The following is a 15,520-nucleotide window of genomic DNA, read 5'->3' on the forward strand; positions in this document are numbered from 1 at the left end:
GTGTAATGGAATAAGGCCTGACGAGAAAGAGACACGCATTCAAACACACACCCACACACCCACACACCCACCCACACATAATCGCGTCCATACAGCACGCAACAATCCGCCACGTAAGCATGCTGGGGTGAGGATGAAGGTAGTTGAAGTACCGTTGAGTATGTCAGTAAACTACTAATGGAAATAGCCTATGGTGATTGTAGATTCAACCGTTCAACATAACCAATAACAGTGGCAAGTGGAGTGCTGTCAGAAACTGAGGTCTATGAACCGTTTTGGGTCTTGACTCTTGAGTCATGATTTAGAAAGCAGGGGTTTGGTTTAACCACATGAACCCTAGCGCCCCTATTCTGTGGCAAACACTTGTCGAAAATAGCAGATCTACAAGCTCACAACGAACGCATTGCAATGCAACAACTGTAGATCGGATATTTTCTGACGAGATTTAGGGTATTTTGGGAAAGAGGACTCCTGTCAGCAAAGTAAATAGGGTTTAAATGGTTAAAGAAAAGCCAATTTTTTCCTGTCTCTCTTCTTTTTTAATTTATAAGGCAACAATCTGACGTGCTGAATCAAGTGAATCCATCTGTGTCGAAACATAATAACCCATAATAACTTTCCGGGAAATCTGATACAGTTAAAGGGGAGGAGAGAAAAAGTCAGAAAAAAAGAAAGTTTCAATTGACGTCAATGAGCAGAAGCGGCACTAAAGTTTTTTTTTTTTTTTGGGTAAGAAATAGCTGGCCTGATTGTTTTGAGGTCGTGTCCCTGGAGCCTGCAGGGCCTTGTAAACCATGTGAATAATGGCGCTGATGAAGGTGTGAGTGCCCTTTTCAGACAGGCAGCTGGAAGGGCACCCTTAATCATCCAGTGCGGGCCTGATTGCATGGGGGCAGGGGGTCTTTATGTAAGAAAGAATCTTTTCAGACCCCATTCATACCGTGAAGGATTATTACATCTCTATGCTGAAAATAGATCGAGTTCTGTTGCAAATCTTTTCTTTTTCAGAATATAGGTTGTTCTGATGACACAACTGGGTTTTATAATTATAGCCAACTGCTGCAAAGTGTTCTTTCTGCTCATTGATGCTTTTTTTCCCCTCTTCTTAATTTCCAGCAGTCTGATGTAGGCTGGGGGGTATGAATCTCCAATTCAAAAATGGCTGCTTAGATTATTATTGTATTTACAGTTTAAATTACTGTGAAAATGTAGCAAGAATGCCAGGTGGGAATAGAGTATACTATGATGTTACCACTATAAAAGTTATTATTTTGGTGTAAAATGGCTTTCAGCACTAATGGAGTGCAGACCATTCCATGAAGAGAAGATAGATGAATGAAATAACAGATAGGTGTATTTAAGAGTGATTGTTTGACGATTGTTTACAGCAACATCTGAAAGCAACAATGTCTACAGTGAACATTGAACATGAAACATGATCATTTATAGCCTATTTGTATTCTTTGTTTGTGCTTGGACTGAAACAGAAATACAGAATGTGTCTAATATGAGTGTTCGTGTTGCTGTTTTTGGATGAGTTTGTCCAAGAGTTGTTTGTTGAAGTTTGTTTGGAGTTCTCTATTGCCCAATACATGGAAGACTGTTCTTTTTCTCAGATACAAAAAGGATTTTACTCTTTCATATAAGAAAGACAGAAAAAAAAAAAAAAACATTTCACAGACATACTAGAGTGTTCAATAAATAAAAAACTATTATAAAGACAATAGTAAAAAAGGCACACAAAAGTCTTTTGACAAATGGTACAGGAAAAAGTAAACACTTTCTCTCGCTATACAAACGTGTCTCCATCAGTAGATCTTACTCTATGCTACTTCTAAAACATCTGGTGTTCGTAAAAATGTCTTAAGGTACAAAACATCTCTCAGTAGTGTCAATGTCTATTTAATGCCAGTCCAGAAAACAAAACAAAAAGGAACCTTTTTCCCTAACTGGCCAAAATCCTTCAAGATCCCTCCTCGGGTGCCCCTCAGTCAGTTGAAAATTGTTCGCAGCATTTATTTCCTGAGAACTGTAGCCACTTCACTGATACTGTCCTTTCTGCCACTGACCGGCTCCACACACGCCCCCACAAGTGCAAGACGCCCCTCCGTCCTCCGGGCCAAAGCTAAGCCCTCATCCTGAGTGGGCTTTGTTAAAAAGCACAGCTGCAAGAAGATCTCTCCTCTCCTTTTGCTAAAACTTGAAAGAACAGCCACACGAGCTCCGTCCCGCGGTGCGCCCTATGTGTCCGTGGGCGACGCCTCGTGTGTGACGATCTCTATCGCCGCTGCGGGCCCCTCCTCTGCCGCGGACCCCTCCTCCTTGTTACCCTCCGAGTAGTCCGGGGGAGGGGAACGGGAAGACTCCCCTAGGCTGTCCTCCTCCTCCTCCTCGTCTTCCTCCTCGTCCACTTCGTCGTCTCCAGCGTCTTTCTCCTCTGTCCCCTCCGAGTCCTCCTCCTCCAGGGTCAGCTCGAACTGGAACTTGTCCCCGCTGCCTTGAGTCCCCGTGCCCCCGCTGTGGCTCTCCGGGCCCTGGTCGTAGAAGGGGGGCGAGGGGCTCTGGGGGATCATGCTCTGGTACCAGTTCCTGTTGTCTTCCAGTGTGTCCAGGATGTCCTGGGCATCCGGGTGGACCAGGTCAGCCCAGGTCTCCCACAGCGGGTGGACGATGTAGTCAATGAAGCCCACCTGGAGGGGGTTGAAAGGACATGCGTTAGAAAATGAAACATTACACAAAATATACCAAGTATAATTCACAGCTAAAGACGTTGCCACCAATGAGTACTGATATAATTCATAACCTTTTGAATAGTTGTGTATATTGCAATAATAACGCGTGGTTGTCACAAAATCGTCGTGCGAAACCCACATGCTCGGCGTGTTAAGTGCTCGTTCAAGATTGTTTTGAGCGTTCACATCACATGTCATACCTGGTTCTTCTCCACCGAGGCTGTGTGTTTGTCACACATGGGGCTGATCTCCATCCCCCTCTCCCTCTCTCTGTCTCCCTGGTGGAAGAACTCGTCCATTATCCTGTCTGTCCACTGGCGATACAGCTCCAAGGACTTGGTGGGGTTACTGAGGTCGGCACAGTGCACCATATTGCGCAACACCTGAAAACAAGCACGACGACGTTTACAACACCAACACCACCACAAACGTCACATGTTGCTTTTGGTATGTGTCGTCATTAGCAAATAGAAATGCTATAGAAATGAGAGGAGATATGTATATGTATTTAGCATTTCGGTACTGGAATGTACTGGTCTTTGAAAGAGAAGGTGCAAATTGTCTCACAGTCCGAAAGGACAAGACAGCAGGATAAACCATAAATGAAGGGTGTAAAATAAATTATTCTGTAAATACGTATACTGTACATTATACGCACGCACGCACACACACACACACACACACACACGCACGCATACCTGGATCCTGTCTGTGTAATTGTCCAGCAGCAGCACTCCAGAGCTGGTAACTTTCTTGGTCTCCACCATGGTCTTCAGATCAGCCAATAGGCTCATGTGTTTGGACATGTCTGTGGCCAGGACCTGGACAGGACAGATTTAAAAGATTTAGAAAATGTTTTAAAATGATTACTATTTGAATAGGGCTTACATTGGTCAGCGTGAACGATATAGGACAGGGTAGGAGGGAAGCAGACGGCTCACCATGTCGATGACCATCTTGCGTAGTGACTGCCGTTGCTTCTTGGTGAGGTTCTGGAAGATGTCACAGTTGTCCTCCTGTAGCAGCTTGAAGCCCACTGCCAGGTGGTGGTTCTCCAGGACAGACTCATCGTTGTACATCAGAGCCAGCTCAGAATCTGGGTTAGGACAGACATCATTACTAGTGTTAAATCACTTAAGCCCTATTTTCACATTGTTTATTTTTGAAAACCTTTAAAAAAATAGGTCATCTACAAGCTCATGGCAACACACCCTGGCATCCCCAAAATATGGATGCCAGGGTAAAAAAAATAGTTCATGTATGTTACTGTCATACTATGAATTATTATTAATAGCAGGAAAGAAATATTGATTCTAGTAACACTACAAATGGTTCAATCAATAGTTTGGAGTGAAATTTCAGCTTACTGGTATTAATCAGGAATTGGTTGGATACTCCGGGGTGATCAACATCATGGATGGCTGCAGCAAAGATGGCTGCTAGGATCTCAAGATCTGTGAAAACAGCCTGTAAGAGAGAGAAAGAGACAGAGACATGCATAGAGAGAGAGAGATTAGAAATGTCTCAAGAGAAAAAAACACATATCAGGAAGAACAGTACAGCCCACGCACTATTGATTCAAATGTGTATGAAAAAGATATGGGAGCCTTGCATGATCTATTAAGAATACTAATGCCACCCAGGAGATTTCATGTTCCCTTGCTTAGAATGAAACTAAAAAGCTCAGACACACTGGGCCAGATAAGGCTAGAATAAAATACCACATGGACCATGGACTATTTATTATGTCCATGAATTAAATACTGAGGACTTCCAAGGTCTTATTCAGGATGTTCCTTTTAGGCAGGGTGTTTAACTGTACTTGTACTGTACTACATTTCAATTGTATTGACTATAGGCATACTTCTACCGTTCTCCATTTTTGTCTAATAAAAGAATCAATCAATCAATCAAACCACATGCTCCAAGACTCAGATTTGACCCGGGTTCGAATCTGACTCCTGTCACGTCTCTTTTACTCTCTTCTCTCTAACTTTGGTTTCCTGTCGCTTTACATTGTTATATAAAGGACAAATTACACCCCACCCCAAAGTCCAGAGAAGTGCGAGTGTAAGAATGTCTAATCAATAAGCTAGCTGTCTAGCTGTCTATGAGTCACTCAGCAGGAAGCCACTCACAGAGACAGCACTGGCGGAGAAAGCCTGGGCAGTGAGAGCGGGAATGAAAGATTGAAAAGCGATTGATGACACGCTAAGAGGCCAAGGAGGCACGCTAAATCCACTGTATTCATAGAACAACCCCCTCCCACCCTTCCCCGAGTGTGAGAAGACACGGACAGGAAGAAAGTGATGGGGAAAAAAGAGGGAGGGAAGGCAGAAGCCACGGTAGGAAGGAGGAAAGGACGCACTTAGAGTAACCTCTACGTGACGTAACAGGAGAAGCAGATGATTTGATGGAAGGAGACTGAGCTGCATGGTGCAGGAGGGTGTAGTGGTGCTGGAAAGGGAGGCTCTGGAGGTGATGTAAGACACCTAACACACCCTGCATCCCAAAGGTTCATTTAACCACATAAACCCTGCAGTACAAAATAGGCGAACATTCAGCAAGAAATTGTAAATCTACAAGCCTGTGAGCTTATAGATTTTTGGTGATGAGATTTGGTATAGAGGCGAAAAAGAGGGGGGGACCAAGTATAGACCCCTGGGGGAACCCCTGGTCAAATGAAGTATATAGGGTTTAAGTGTTTAACGCCTGATTTATCCTAGGCTGTGTGCCATGTTGCGCACCAACAATTGCCGATTTACAAGCTTTGAACTTGTAAATCTTAAGGTGCGTGACACTGGCGTACAACTGAAGCATACTCTCTCAACACGAGAAGCCCCCTTCAGTGTGACTGGCTGCGTACTCACATCCAGGGCCGGGGTGGAGAGGAGGATGTGTGTGGACTGGGCGACGTCCGCCGCATGGAGGCTGTTGTGGTACGCCACGTCTGAGTGGTAGTGGTCTTCCAGCGTCATCATGTAGGCCACCAACGTGTCCACAGGGATCTTAAACGTCTTCAACAGGTCTCGCTCCTGCACGCGGGACAGAACAAAACCGTTTCAAGAACACGTTAATTCTGCACGTCAGTCGGAGCGAGTGAATCTTCATAAAGTTACAAAGTCACAAAAGAAAAACAGTCACATACAGAATTACAGATGTGGTACTCAACTAGGAGTCTAGGGACACCCAGGGTCCCGACCCACAGGTTGAGATCAAACCACTGATGTACAGTACAGCGTTTAAAGCGGAGGAATCTGACAAAGGCGGCTGTTCGCTGTCGTACCTGGAAGATGGCGTACATGATGCAGGTGAGCGGACGGCTGTTGGAGAACTCGGAGACGGTGAAGATGTTCAGGCCCCACTTATTGAGGTCCTCCAGCTCCTTGGACAGGAGCTCCTCCTTGTCCGTCTTGACGCCGAAGCGCGAGATGGAGCTGGTGGAGAGCGAGGGCCCATGCGACACCTTCTTCACGCCGCTGATTTGCGTCATCAGCTGCTGCCGCTGCTGCTGCTGCTTCTTCTTCTCGCGCGTCTTCGACGTCGGTGACGGCATCTCCACCTCATTCTGTTTATCTGGAGAGAGAGAGAGAAAGAGGTGCTCAGTTGCAGCATATAATCTATGATGCCGGCCCCACGGAGCTGGATATTTCTGAAGCGATTGGGGCTTGCAGCCACACGAAGCTGGATATTTCAGCCATGAAACTGGATATTTTTAAAACCGGATAAATAAGTGAAGACATTGAAAAATATCCGATTCACTGGATCCGTGTAGGCATGGAACACGGATATCTCTGAAGACTTTACTGTGTGTGTGCTTGTCCCCCTAGTGGAGGTCTGGGAACTATTTTAGACCTAGATATCTTTGTCGTGTGGACCTAGATATTTTTCTGTGTGGATATCTGAAAAACCGGGATATATGAAAAATCCAGATCCGTATAGCCTAGGCCTCAGGTTCCATTTGTACACCCTCAAGAGTTCAAATAACATAAAAATGTTATGTTATTTTATACAGTGTTGATTGGTGTGTGTGTGTGTGTGTGTGTGTGTGTGTGTGTGTGTGTGTGTGTGTGTGTGTGTGTGTGTGTGTGTGTGTGTGTGTGTGTGTGTGTGTGTGTGCATGCGTGTGTGTGTGTGTGTGTGTGTGTGTGTGTGTGACAGTGAGATGGAATGACACAGAAAGGGTAACGTGGCAGTTGAGACTTGAGTTTCTGTCATTTTCTTTCCGTAATTTAAGAGGCCTTTGCGGTACAAAAGAAAGGCTGGTTATGTCTGGTTATGTTGTGTCTGGGAACCCAGGTGCTTGATGGAAACACCTGCGCTAGGCTGGTTACTGTGGCAATGATTGACGTGTCTCCATTCACATATTCATTCATCATCTATCCATGTATTCATTCATGCTTTGTCTCTCAACCTCTTTCTTACTGGCCATTATTTCCCTCCATCTTAGATGCTCTATGCGTCCTTTCCCACAAAGCACTTCATTGCTGCTCTACAGGCGTTTCAAATCCCATCTCCTGTTCTTTTATTTTCCCAAAGGTCAGTGCATTGACAGAATCCAGATGGAGAACAAAAAAAGTTAAGATGGCTTTGTGAACTGGGTCATTGAAATGTACAGCACATGTCTTTATCGGCCACCGCTCAACTCGCACTCAACACAAAGTCCTTACTATTAGTATATTACGTTTTTTACTATACAGATAGTTAATATTTTTTTGTCTCAGTTCTCAGTTTATTGTTCTTTATTATTTTATAATTATTTTTCTAAACAACCCCCCCCCCCCCACCACCACCAGAAGAAGGAAGAAATATTATACAAATCCCAGGAAAATATCCATATCCACTTTATTGTGTATGTAAATCTGGATTCATACTTACAGTAGCTGCGAGCCTATGTCAGCAAAAATAGCTGATCTACAAACTGTCGCAGGCATGCAAGTATAAATCAGGCATAAGCGTGCTCTGCTCTCATCATCAGTCAAGCTTCATCTCATTGCTGGGCTATCAGCCTCCCCTACAGAGGGTTATTCAATTACCAGCATGTCATTCAAATAATCTCTCTCTCTCTCTCTCTCTCTCTTCAGTGGTAATTGAGAATGGACAATGAACTACTCTCAGACTTGTAATGTGTGGGAAACAAGGGAAAGAGCAATAAACCGCCCTCTAATTCATTAAGGGACATCATTCTCATCACCAAGCGCGCGCACGCGCGTGCATGGGTGCCTGTGTGTGTGTGTGTGTGTGTGTGTGTGTGTGTGTGTGTGTGTGTGTGTGTGTGTGTGTGTGTGTGTGTGTGTGTGTGCGTGTGTGTGTGTGTGTGTGTGTGTGTGTGTGTGTGTGTGTGTGTGGTGTGCATGAGTGCGAGATAGAAGCACCATGAGAGTGATCGTATTACTTGTCCATCCGTTTGAACATTATCACGTAGTTTCACCAAAAGTATGTATTTTCTCTCAACATAAGTATTTAATTATTCAATTATTATTATTTTTTCCACCTTGTTACAGTGTGTCCTAAATACATAGAATACATAAATCAGAGGTCAGAATCAGACAGAGGCATGGAATGACCATTTACAATGTTGTTTTACTGAACAAGAGCAGTTCCGATACCAATCACTTATTATACGTACACACGTACAACACGTACACCTCCTGTGTACGTGTTGGAATAGCTGGCTGGAAAAATAAAACGCTTTCCAATTATAATATCGTCACTGTCGGGCAGAAACCTCGTATCTCCAAGTTTCAAATTTGTAAATCTTTTCGCAAAGTAAAGCACTGCTTCATCACATAATGCCGTGGCTCAAAAGCAGTGAAAACAGCCGATCTACAAGCACACAACGCCTCGAGTGCTTGTAGATCGGCTGTTTTCACTAGTTTAAATCATTTTAAAAATGATAAATACAAAACAAGCGGCTTTGGACATACAAGGTTTCCACCCGACAACGACAATATATTAATATAATCTAAGCGCTTGATAAGTGCCGGATGCCAGGGTAGGCCGTGGTACCTATATTATGACAGGAAAGCGGCCTGCCTCTGAGCTTGGTGCGTGTTAATGTGAAAACGGATCCGAACAGGATGTGAGGAAGAGGCAGCGATGGGTCCAATCTCAACCTAACTGACTGACTGCACCTAATCAACTGCACATTATGGACATAAATACCGGTCATCCAAGGACAATCCAAGCCAACCACTATTGTGTCATTATAAATCTCCTACTCCTCTCTATGGCTGTTAATGTCTCTCTGACTGTTCCATCTAAACCCCACCCCTTAACCGGGGTAATACGGATTCCCTTATCCTAGAGATAGTCATCTGTGCCTGGGTTCCCCATGCAGGATGGGAAATGTGTGTGTGTATGGGGGGGGGGGGGGGTTCGAGAAGATGTCCCCAGATAAGACTGGAGGATGAGTCACCCAATCTCAGCGCCAGGGGAGGAGGGATTCTCTGCGCTCCTCTCTGCTCCGTTACACCATACATAGATCCCCCCCCCCCCCCTCTCTCCCTCTCTCTCCTCACACATCATCCTTCAGATCTCTCCCCAACATCTCATGTATGTTTGTTTGTTTTTCTCTCTTTTTCTTCTCTTGGATCCCCCCCTCTGCCCCAATCCTCCTCTTTTTCATACCGGTTATATCCTTTACCCGTCATCTCCTGAAACCCAGGCACATCCCTCCTTCTGCCTCTCAGACATCGGACCCCCGCCCACCCAGCCAGCTGGGAGGGATTCACGTACCACAGATACCAATCGATAGCATCGACGCCATCTACAGATGTTCTGTCCCTTCGTCTATTATTCCCCTGAGTTCTCAACATACAATATAGGCTATATCTTGAGAAAAGCTAAGCCTGGTTGATAACGTTTAATACATTATATAATGAGAAACCTTCCCTCTTCTGAAAATCTGCCTTTCAGGGATGGAGACAAAACCCTGAAGAGAAAATGAGAGGGCGATTTATGCCACTCTCCAAAGGACAATGCTTTTATAAGTAACGTAAAAAGTGTATCTCTCTCCTTCCCTCAAAGTCTTATCTATCTATGTTCAGGTAGTCTAGCATTCACTGAGAACATCACTTGATCCTTACTAACAAGCTCACTTCACGTCAATCAAGTAGCACCTTGTGCCAAGTGGGCAACCGCCTTCATTCTCCCCTCTCTTGTCTTTTTCACTTTTGTTGTTTTAAGGAAAACAGTTACTTTCGTTTTGAGTTTTAATTGGCATTTTGTATCTTGTGTCAAACATTCCATGCATGGCTTTAATGGCGCAGCGCTTTATGGTACGCCCCCGCAAAAGAGCCTTCCAGAGCGACTTGCACTACTCCAAAATGGAGCCCCCATGTGAGAGAGTGAACCTCAGTACGCACATATTGTACACTGTGGTAGAGAATACAAGGTTGGCTTGGCTACATATGGGTCTGTGGCTTATAGCGTTCTACTGTATGCATCAGGGACAATGACACTGATGTCTCAAATGATGAAAGGTACATCAAAGACACATCTGAGTTTTGAGTTTATGTACACTAAATTTAAAACATGTTTTGTGTGTGTGTGTGTGTGTGTGTGTGTGTGTGTGTGTGTGTGTGTGTGTGTGTGTGTGTGTGTGCGTGTGCGTGTGCGTGTGCGTGTGCATGTCTGTGCTTTTTATTTACCAAGGAACGTGCTGGAGATGAACTCGGACACCTGATTGCCGGACCGGCTCATCTCAGATAGGTGCGTCAGCTCCCGATTCAACATTCTCTTGAACTGCAGGGGAGAAAGAAAGAGGAGGGGACAGAGAGAGAGAGGGAATGTCATCAGTTTCCACAGAAGGAAAACCTGGGAGAAATTATAGTGCAGCATTCCATGGAAAAACAGCATCACTGGTGCCCAGGCTTAGTTCACCATCCACAGACAGGATTAAGCCTAACTTAGTGGTCAACCGTCAATGGTCAATTTATCCACATTAAACAGAGCACAGGGTAAGGGCCCGGGGGTAGTTATTTCCACATTTATTTTTTATTTGTTTGTAATTTCTGTTAGCAATGGCATGGATATATCACCTTCCACTCCCCGAAAGCCGCTTCACGTGATTCATATTTTGGGGACTCATTACATCAATTTTAATTATTTAAGAAAGTAGTAAGTACACAAATCATTGTTCTTATTATAATGTCTTATATTCTAATGTGCAGTAGAGTTTGTGCAATACTCTCAATGGGGCAATACAATTCAGAAACAGACACTGCAGCAGCCATCATTCATAGCAGACCCTCTCATGTACAGAAACGTGCACACGCAAAACACACAGAGTTCTGCAGAGGACGCAAGATGGAGCCTGAGCCCCAAAGCACCATTCTGAGAGACAGAAAGACATGCACACGCACACATTTCAGTTTTAATCGCCAACCTAAAAGGCTTCACCGTGACCAAAATGCTAAAAATGTTCTGAGATCGCCATAAAAATCAATGCTTTGGTCTAAACCCAATGGTAACACAACAGCACAGGTAGGACGACATGAGTGCGGTATCCCAACAAGCTACGTAGATAGACGCAACACACCTTAATGTAACCCCAAGACACAGACAGCAGGTAGTTGGCTTCAGGCATTTTGGACCCTGTTTTTATCTTCCGACACTGAGCCAGCACTGTAATCCAATGGAAACCACCCAAAAAAATACAGAGGCAGAAGAATATGGGATTCTTTCAACGATGGGAAAAACAAGTCCCCTCTTCTCTCCTCTTCTGTGGTGTCTTCCCCCACTCTCCTTAGCAGCTAAGAGAGCAGCTCTTCCTCTCAGCAGCAGAAAAGGGCCAGCTGTCAAGTCTCCATGCCTTGGAATTGACGGGAGAGGGTGAGAGAGGGCAGGCGGGCTGGGATGCTGCAGCCGGGACAAGAACAACCAGCGAGTAGGATGGCTGGCAGCTGGAGCTACAGTGGGAGCTGGGGGTCTCTCAGCACACTGATGGATAACGGAGAAGAATGGAGGGAGGAGAAGGAAAAAAAAGAAATTGCGATGGAGACAAGAGGAGGGAGGAGGGAGGCTGCGATGCTCATCTGACTGGAGGAGGGGGTTCCTTCTCTGAATTAGTCTCGCCTCCCTGCTCTCGTTGCTGTAGCTCTCTCTCTCTCTCTCTCTCTCTCTCTCTCTCTCTCTCTCTTCTCTCTCCCTCCCTCTCTCTCTCTCTCTCTGCCTCCCTCCCTCCTTCTCTCTCTCATATCTCCCTCTCTTGTTCCCTCCCTTCCCCTGCTGTAATCTGCCAGCCCCAGCAACACACACAACCATTCAGGACACACGATTTGACACAAACTTGGGAGAAGGGGGGAGCCCCCAGCACAGCTTGCTTGTTATTTTAATGCATTTCCCCTTTTTCTTCTCCGCAGGCATGCATGCAAGTATTCCCGTGTGTGTATACGTGTGCATGATGTACAGTACATGTGTGCGCTTTTGGGGAGACACACTTACATGTAAACATTTACACGGTCAGGGTTGAATTAAGCACTCAACATACGCACGGCGTAAATTCAGTATATCACCCACCTCACACATACACAGAGCCATTTTCTTAGCACTAAAATCGTCAATTCAGATGGTATGCAAATGAGCAACACTGTTGCACCACCTACCTATGCACTCAAACAATGAGAACACCCAAGAGGGGAAGCACGTTTTGAGAAATGTGAATGCTCCCCTTTACTCCCCCCCCCCCCCCCATCTGCCTCATTATGTCTATTATCTTCTGTTCTGCTGCCTCGCTATATATATTACAGTACTATATATATATATATATCATCACTGTCGGGCAGAAACCTTGTATCTCCAAGTTTCAAGTTTGTACGTTTCTTCACCAAGTAAAGCCCTGCTTCATCATACAAGGCTGTCGCACAAAAGTAGTGAAAACAGCCGATCTACAAGCACACAGATCTGCTATTTTCACTAGTTTCGTTCATTTTTAAAATTATGAATACAAAACGAACCGTCTTGGACATACAAGGTTTCCACCCGACAACGACAATATATATATCTCTCTTTCTTTCCCCATTGTCTGTTGACATATCCATATCCAGCAGCCATTGTGGAGCATTCAACAAGCACTTCATTATCCGCATCCCCCCCTAATAATATTAATAGGAGGTTGTCACAGTGTATGTGGCGGGCTATTTTTAACGGCCGCATGGAGCGAGCCAGGGAGTGGAGGAGTGGGGAACGACAGCCAGCCAGTGAACACGAGCAAGGGAGCGAGAGAGAGAGGAAGAAAGAGAGGTGGCATATAATTGCATCCTTTCCCAATTTAGGTGACAATGTCCTCCCTTCTCGCACTCCTGTGTTTGAATGTGTGTGTGTGTGTGTGTGTGTGTGTGTGTGTGTGTGTGTGTGTGTGTGTGTGTGTGTGTGTGTGTGTGTGTGTGTGTGTATACTATACGCCAATTACCAGAACACCTCAAAGCCATGGCAACAGCATCACGTGTCCAGTGTAAGGCTGCTAGAGGCTGTTTTCAGCAGGAGAAGAGAGGAGGAGAGGAGAGGAGAGGAGAGGAGAGGAGAGGAGAGGAGAGGAGAGGAGAGGAGAGGAGCCAGACAAGGCATTCCCCTTGCCTTTTCTTGGCCAGCATGCAGGTATAGAGGCGCAGCAGCTGTCACGAGGACACGCCACACATACTGCCAATGTACTGGCTGAGAATCACTCATCCAGGCTCCTCCCTCTTATCGCTCCCCTCGCTCGCCGCCACTTACATGTCAATTTCTCTCCCAGGCGGCCACTTGCCAACACTGTCATCAATCTCTGTCTGTCTGTCTGTCTGCCTCTCTCTCTCTCTCTCTCTCTCTCTCTCTCTCTCTCTCTCTCTCTGTCTGCTGGAATTAATGGGCTGTCCTTGGAACAGGTGTACATGCTGGACACTGCAGCACAACACAGCCCACTGACTGCTGAACGTTGTTAGAGATCCTTATCTTTGTGTGTTATCGTTTGTTTGCACGTTTACCTGTTTGCCAGGCCCTAAAGCAACGCTAAGAAACATACACTGCATGCATAAAAAAAAACATATTACCTGGGCACTTCAAAATTGACTACCCAAATAAAAATGATGGAGCACTCAACTGGTCTGCACGTTCAGCGACAGGATGACTGACGTTTTAACGTTTAGTCTTCCTCAGAGTCACTCTGAGGAAGACTAAACGTCGAAATTTGGGTAGTCAATTTTGAAGTGCCCAGGTCATATGTTTTTTTTATATAGTTTGTCCTTGTTGAGCACCAATGAGTCCTTCTACCAATAACTGCTGGCTGAAGCGCGCAGGCATCTCCTAGGCTACTTGCATACACTGCATGCATTCTGCATACACATGTGGGGCGGCGCTATGAAGACATTCCTTGTCACGTGGCTCACTACCACGCCATAGGAAATGGTAAACACAAAACCAGCCAGAGTAGCCCACTTTTTGATCTAGCGGGGACGGTGGGTGGTCAGGGAGAGGTTGTGTTTGGAATAACAAAGCCTTCCCGAGAGGATGGTGGAATTATATTCCCAGGAAAGAGAGAGTTACATAACAGCAGCCGTGTATAATTTAATAATACATGATGGCAGCAGAAATCTCAGTGGGAGGAGTGTGTGGTGTGGTGGTGGCCCGCCTCGGGCTGAATGAAATGGCTCGCCACATGCACGTGATGCGGCACATCTACGTCAATGGTTCCCAAGCCTTTCTGCTTTCTGGATCAGAGCCCACTTGAACATCATGAAAGCGTTCTCGGTCCAACACGGCAGCTGTTTAAGTTTTTTTTTCAAGTTTTTAATATTGATGTTATATTATCATACAAAACTTAGACAAATATTTGGGGACAATTTATTTGCAATACCCTCAACGGCCACAGGTTGGTTATCACTGATTTACGTTTGTACATGTTTGTGTGCACTCAAGTGATGTGCATGCACGCGCATGAGTATGCGACTGTGTTTGATCTCAAAGATGTCTTTCCACGCAGAGTGAGACGTTAGCATTTGCTCCATTCAGATGATGATGCTGAAAGGAGAGGGAGAGAATGGAGGCTTCTTCATCTCACTGGAACCTCCCCCCTCCCCCCTCCATCTCTGTCTCTCTCTCTCTCTATCCTTTTGTATTGCTTTAAATTTTTATCTATAACATAACTTTCTCTTTTTTTACGCTGCTCAGTCTATCCCTTTAACCTTTCAGTCTGAATGGCGTCCTCGTCTCTCATTCTCTCTCTCATTCTCTCTCTCTCTCACCACGGGTGGGCGGGGTGGGATGGATGATGAGGAGGGGGGGATGGGGGGGATTCAGCTGAGAGATGCTGTGAAGGAAGCAGAGACTGAATGGGCCCTGTGGCATTTCAATATGGGAGGAGAGAAGAGGAAAAACCTCTTCCATTCAGACTTGATCCATTCACACCAGACCTCAGTGTAATATTTCCCATTATTCTTAGGCTTGTCACGGCTAGCTGGGGTGCTTGAAAATATTTCCTTTTCATCATCAAATTTTTTCCTTTTTTGTTAATTACGCAGTCTTCTTTTGCAAAGAGTAAATACACAGCGAACTGGAAGACATCTGTCAATTTCTAGAACTGTAAAAGTAAAAAAAAAATATATATCTTAATTTGTGTACTCTATGAATTTAATCTAGTACAATTCACTGATGTTATAGCTTTATGCCAGTAGTGGGCGCTCGGTCCTTAAAATGCCAAAAGTAGACGGCTGAGTACAATGATCTCTAATTGATGGCCTTTAAATATGGAGTGAGAATGGAACACGAACGCATTTAATCCTGCTTTGTCTCCCCATGACATGACAATGTTA

At 45.1% G+C, this 15,520-nt stretch overlaps 1 protein-coding gene across 1 annotated transcript in view; it reads right to left on the reverse strand.

Annotated features, from left to right (window-relative positions):
* Window positions 1-573: 573 nt before the first annotated feature.
* Window positions 574-15,520, reverse strand: part of pde4ba (phosphodiesterase 4B, cAMP-specific a) — a gene marked incomplete at its 5' end in the record, with an annotated part of 205,344 nt that continues 190,397 nt past the window's right edge. The window contains 8 exons of the mRNA XM_080726315.1: window positions 574-2,690; window positions 2,933-3,115; window positions 3,431-3,553; window positions 3,674-3,828; window positions 4,100-4,199; window positions 5,603-5,767; window positions 6,019-6,308; window positions 10,385-10,478. Coding sequence (XP_080582441.1) covers window positions 2,241-2,690; window positions 2,933-3,115; window positions 3,431-3,553; window positions 3,674-3,828; window positions 4,100-4,199; window positions 5,603-5,767; window positions 6,019-6,308; window positions 10,385-10,478 — 1,560 coding nt within the window. The 3' untranslated portion in view covers window positions 574-2,240. The remainder of the gene's footprint in view (window positions 2,691-2,932; window positions 3,116-3,430; window positions 3,554-3,673; window positions 3,829-4,099; window positions 4,200-5,602; window positions 5,768-6,018; window positions 6,309-10,384; window positions 10,479-15,520) is intronic.

This window comes from Nannobrachium achirus (genome assembly GCF_963921795.1).
Source record: "Nannobrachium achirus genome assembly, chromosome: 1".
NCBI classification, from domain to species: Eukaryota; Metazoa; Chordata; class Actinopteri; order Myctophiformes; family Myctophidae; genus Nannobrachium; species Nannobrachium achirus.